At 34.5% G+C, this 6,000-nt stretch overlaps 1 protein-coding gene across 1 annotated transcript in view; it reads right to left on the bottom strand.

Annotated features, from left to right (window-relative positions):
• Positions 1-770: 770 nt before the first annotated feature.
• LOC124614905 overlaps positions 771-6,000 on the bottom strand; it is a 249,727-nt gene continuing 244,497 nt past the window's right edge. Inside the window, exon 5 of the mRNA XM_047142983.1 lies at positions 771-2,554. Within this exon, the coding sequence (XP_046998939.1) occupies positions 2,318-2,554 (237 nt within the window). The 3' untranslated portion in view covers positions 771-2,317. The remainder of the gene's footprint in view (positions 2,555-6,000) is intronic.

The raw sequence follows: 6,000 nt of genomic DNA, 5'->3' as shown, positions 1-6,000 counted from the left end.
ATCTATTCCTCTTTCAGTGATTCCTGTAACGTTATATATGATAAAATACTGAATCCATTTCAAAACACCAGTTAAAATTTCCAAATAGATTCTATTAATTCAGAAAGGAAAGAAATTGAGTATCAGATAGGAACATTCCAATAGAAAAATGCTACTGTATATACTTCTAAATCTGCTTAGTTCATTCATCTCTTGGTCTCCCTCTATAATTTTTACCCTCCGCACTTCCTTCCAACTTACAGATTTGCATTAGCTAGTTTCCAAATTCCTCACAATAGCATCTAATTTTAAGTCAGTGGCTACGCACAAGGGCACCATAATGATAGTTTGTTGTGAGAGGGGTGGGGTGGGAGGGTGGGAGGGGGTGGGGGGTGGGGGAGATAGACCTAGCTGTATGGAGTATTTTTAATACATTTGAAGGCAAAGGGGAAGCTTTAAGTATCTGTAAAAGCTCTAGCCCAAACCTGTTAAAAATCTTTGTAATACTGACTTTTAAATCATTTTCTTGAGAGAAAACATCTGTATACACTTTATGTTTTCTAAGAGCTACAGGGGTCACCACTCCCCCTTGCTCTGGGTATTGGTGCCCTTGGTTAAGCAACTGATTTTTATTAAATCAGAAATTTAAGTTGTAGCATTATATTTAAAAAAAACTGAAATTGTTATTAGATAATTATGGAGGTAATGTTTGATATTTGGGGTTATGTGTTATCTCATATTCTAGTTCTCAAAAAAATAAAAAGAATTGTCAAACACAAAAACAGCAAAAAATTGCTTCAAAATTATATTTATTTCTTCTCAGAAACGACTTATTGTCATAGAAGTATATTTTCAGGGTTGAAACAAGGTGATAACACTTGCACATGTAGGATATCATTCCATCTTCAGCTGTCATAAGCTGCATCTTCCAGGCAGATGGACCACATTAAAATTGATAAGTACTTAACTTCATTTTTATTGGGCTCAGAGCATCACATAATTATAAGCCTCATCTCTTGCATCATGGTACATTACAGACAGCTGTAACAGGGCACAGCTTTCATTTATGATTTTAATTTTAATCATTTACCAAAGTATATATATATTTTTTCATTTCTGTCATCTTACAAATATTATATCCATCACAATTCATCAGCTGTTGCCTTTAGCTAGTAAAATACTGTGCACTGATTGTGTTTTGGTACAAATGTTATGATTATATATCATGTACATTGATAGCTCAATTGAGGAAATAGGCAATGTATCCTGCATCTATTTTCCAAAGCAAGATGAACCACTTAAGTAAAAATAAAACTGAAAATAAAATAAAATAAGATGTATCTATCAATCAACCACTTTTTATACATCCACATAGGTCTGTTAAGGATATAATGAATATTTTTATTCACAAGACAATAATAAAAGTCCTGACATATACTTAGATGTCATAAATTTGATGAATTAAATTACGAAGCTTTTCATTCTTCCATAAAAAATTCTCAAACCAACATACAAAGAGAAGTGGGAGGAAATTAACAAACAAAAACATAATACAATTTAAACCCCATAAACAAAATACTGATTAAACAGCATTAAAACCCTGGGTTCTTCAACAATGCTTTTCAGTATTTAGAAGCTGTAAGAAGCAGTTTCTCTTTAATACTAGTGCTGTTATTAACAAAACAACATACAAAAGAGAAAATTAACAGACACAATTGTCAATCAGTGTACAATTTCAGGAGAGGTATTAGACAAAGTATAGAGGTTACTACACATGAATCCTGCTGCTCATTTCCATTGTTGTGGAAAATAGTGGTCCACATGACTGTAGTTAGTGGCATTAATTTAATTTTACACTTCTGTGACATATATTTTACTGCATCAGTTACATGTTCATGCAGTACTATCAGTGTAGGTAATCACATTACAATTTTGCATTTACATGAAAGTCCACAATTTTTTCCTCTAGGTAAGAGGACCTTTATATACCACAGAATGCAGTTTGACAACTTAATTATTCTGTTTGCAGCTATATGCCACTTGCTAAATAAATTGTATTTCATAATACGCCACTGTTCTGTTTTGTTTACGATTAACTTTTGGAAAGGCAATCATAATAATTTTCTTCTTCAAAAGTTCTGTAATGCATTTTGTGCAGCTTTGCTACCTACTACTTTGTCTTGTAAATATTTTATGGTATATAACACATATTATGATTTCCGGACATACAGAAATCTCTTTCCTAAACTAAATCTTCAAGAGCAACATTTGCACAACTCATGTGTGTAACTCTATGGGGAAAAAATTATAGAGAAAATTAACATTCCAGGTCATGAATTTATCGGGGTTGGTTGTTGGGTAAAGGTGATGTAAGAAAATATTGTGCTAGGCATGAATCATTGGAACAGTGATCTGTAGATATTCCAGTGATGCCCATAGGATGACCTCTATGCAGGAGTGTCAAGATTCGGTGAGACATTCTCTGGCATTTAATTTCCTCTTCACAAATTGAATCAGCCTCTGTGATGAACATTAAGTCACATGCTGATGAAGAAGGCGCTCCTACTTCAGGTCCCTAGAAGAAAATGATTATATGACCTATCAGATGTCTTCACAACAACATATTGATTTATATTTTTTTGACAATGGATACTAGAAACAAAATTTGAATATTATACATTTGAACTTTATAAAAAAAGTGTAAATGGAATTTATTTGAAAATATAGTGGCATCTATTGGTAATTTAGCAATGAAGCATTAACCTAAATTGTAAGAAGAACTTTTCAGATTTGAACACAAAATTGTAGCTATGTAAAGATGCCATGTTCTCTGTACAAGCTGGATGATGCTGTTCCTTTCATTTCAAAATTACAATTTGACTACAGAAAGGTAATGAATTGAATTAGAAGAACAATTGTCTCCCCTTGTCCTCACTACAAGTAGGTCCCTCTCATTTTGGGTCTGAGTGACCTGCCACATCTTTCTGCTCATCTTAAATCTATCACTCTTTCTTTCCTGAGGGTGAAAAACTAACAGTTCCAAAGCTAAGAACAGTTTTTATTTTTAAAACACTTCAATCAGTAGTAGTGGAGTAAGTAACTACTAGATTAACATTTTTATTACTTGTAAGTTTACTGCAGATGTAGACAGGAATAAACTTCAAAAAAATGTCAAAGGTTATACTGAAGTTACTGCTGATTGACACTGGGGTCAGTATAAATTTAGTAGTGAGTGTAAAAATTACCGTTTGTTGCAACTCCATCTGTGATGTAAAAGTGCATTTAATTTTCAATAAAGGTTCTATGCTTCTGCAAATAGCATTCATTTGCCTAAGTTTAGAAACTGTTCATTTGTGCTACATTTTATAATTTTTGAAGACATTTCACTTTAGAGTAGTTTTGTGTGTCACAGTTCACTCAGTTACATGATAATGTGTGTACAGCATCTTCTTTAATCATTCATGCATGATACTGTTTTACTTTAAATAGCATATTATTTTAACATGACTTCATTTGGATTGAGCCTAACATAAAAACTGTGACATCTTCCCATCTTATGTAAGGACAGTCACCTGATTTGTCACCCACACAGCATGTTTTGTATGTGCCTGAAAGATGTATACTTTGGTATCAGCCTCCAGCCTGCAGTCTTTATGAATTGATGCAGCATGTGTTTCACACATTGTAAGAAATGCATCAAGATAGCATCCAGAGGCTGTATACAGCCATGCTGCAATGAATTACAGACAGTGTTTGTGCCCATTCTGATTTTGATGACAGACATTAGTTCTAAATGGAGTAAAAGTTTAGTTGTATGATAAGAACATTTCCACAAAATTTGACAAATACTGGACTTTGACATAAAGATATAATACTTTTCATTTCTGTCAGTGTGTATGCAGAGCACAAAAGATTTAGATTGTTCACTGCTCTCCGGTTTGTCTGTTAGTTAGTTACATGTCCCATGGACCATTTTGCACAATAGATTGTGATGGTGTGGATTGAGTGATTTTATATTGACATTGCAAAATAATTTGTACATACAGTATGACTACATTCTGAACATTTATAAGTATACATAGACACATGTAATATACAGACACATCCACAGTTTGTTTTCAAATTAAACTTTGCTATCAGTCAGACATTTCATATGACTGGGTAAGTAATCAAATATTTTTGTTGCAGCATGATGCACCCTTTTTTGTGCTAATAACAACCTTAATGTGGAGTAATGAATGTCAGTTTTCCTTTTGGGATTGTAATTATGTACATCATTGCTTCTTTTGAACTTCAGTGGATTATTCATAATGAACTTCATGAGATAATAAATATGCTGTGAGGCAATAGTCAGAATGCCCATATCCTTAAACACATGGCTACAAGATGATTGTGGGTGAGCATCACATATTGTTCTTACAGCACGTTTTTGCACAATGAAGACTTTCTATACTAAAGATGAGTTACCCCATAACATTATTCTGTATGACATATTGGAATGCAAATATTGAAAACACATGGTTATTCTAAATGATGGACCCATTTTCAAAAATTCTTATGTATTCAAGTACAAATCCAAAATAAACAAGCTTTATGTCAATGAAAATAGGAAGTTTCAAAGTTTTTGACAGGTGGTGGTGGGCGGGCTCATGGTGATGATATCAGAAGCAGCCGGTAGAGTTCTCACTGCAATAGGGCTGTCATTCCATTTTGCTGTCAATTGTGAGTGAGATGGAAACTGTGGAGAACAATGTTTCCTGCATTCTTGAGTTTGCAAAAAAGTGAGTCACAAATTGCAGTGCAGCGGGCATTTCATACTAAATTTGGTATTCAGCCACCAACTCACAAAAGCTTTAGCCATTGTTTTAAGCAATTTAAACAGACTGGGAGTGTGTGCAAAGGAAAAAGCCCAAGCTGACCATGTCAAAGAATGATGTTCGACTAATTCAAAAGTTTTGTGGGCAGTCCCAGTAAGCCTACCAGTGGAGCCAGTTGAGAACTATCAGTACCCCAACCAATTTTATGGAAAGTTCTGAGATGGTGTTTGCTGTACAAGCCCTACTCATTATAACTTGTGCAGGCTCTCAACCCCAATGACAAAGAGAAGCATCTCGCATTTTGTAGTTATGTGCTAGCAAAGATGGAGGATGACGCATTTCTACGGCGTGTAATTTTTTGTGATGAAGTGATGTTCCACCTCAGTGGAAAAGTCAACAGACACAATGTTCAAATGTGGGGCTTTGAAACTGCACATTCCCCATTGCAACATGAAAGAGACTCACTGAAGATCAACATACATATCCTGTACAAAGGTTTATGGCCCATTCTTCTTTGCAGAAAATACTGTAATGGGAATCACATACCTGGACATGTTCGAACAATGGCTGTTCCCTCAAGTTATGGAAGATTCCCAGGACTCTATTTTCCAACAGGATGGAGCTCTGTCCCATTGTCGCCATGATGTATGAGGTGTTTTGAATGACTCCCTTCCTCAGTGTTGGATCGGTCACACAGGACTTGAGGACCTGGCTCTGCACTTTTGGCCATCGAGTTCTCCTGCTCTTATACCCTGCAACTATTCCCTATGGGGTTATGTGAAGGAAGCTGTTTACGTCCCACCTCTACCACCCACTCTGAATGATCTGCGGAATCGGATCACTGTTGCCATGCACTCAGTAACAGCAAGTAGTATGGGACAAGTTTGGCTACCATGTTGATGTTTGCTGTACTGCCAACAATGGCCACATTGAACATATATGACATTTATTACATTTTTAATTATTAAATAATTATAAAAACTAATTAATTACAATTTTTTTACAAATTATTAAATTTATTAAATTGATATCAAACATTATAAAAAAAAATTTGAAGCTTCCTATTTCATTGGTATAAAGCTTGTTCATTTTGGATCTGTTCTTGAATAAATATGAAATTTTGAAAATGAGTCCATCATTTAGAATAACCTCGTATGTCACTTTATTGATTTGTCTCTCCCAAAGATTTGAAATTATTCTAAGT

Source organism: Schistocerca americana, chromosome 1 (genome assembly GCF_021461395.2).
Source record: "Schistocerca americana isolate TAMUIC-IGC-003095 chromosome 1, iqSchAmer2.1, whole genome shotgun sequence".
Classification (NCBI taxonomy): domain Eukaryota; kingdom Metazoa; phylum Arthropoda; class Insecta; order Orthoptera; family Acrididae; genus Schistocerca; species Schistocerca americana.
This window is presented reverse-complemented; position numbering and strand designations above follow the sequence as displayed.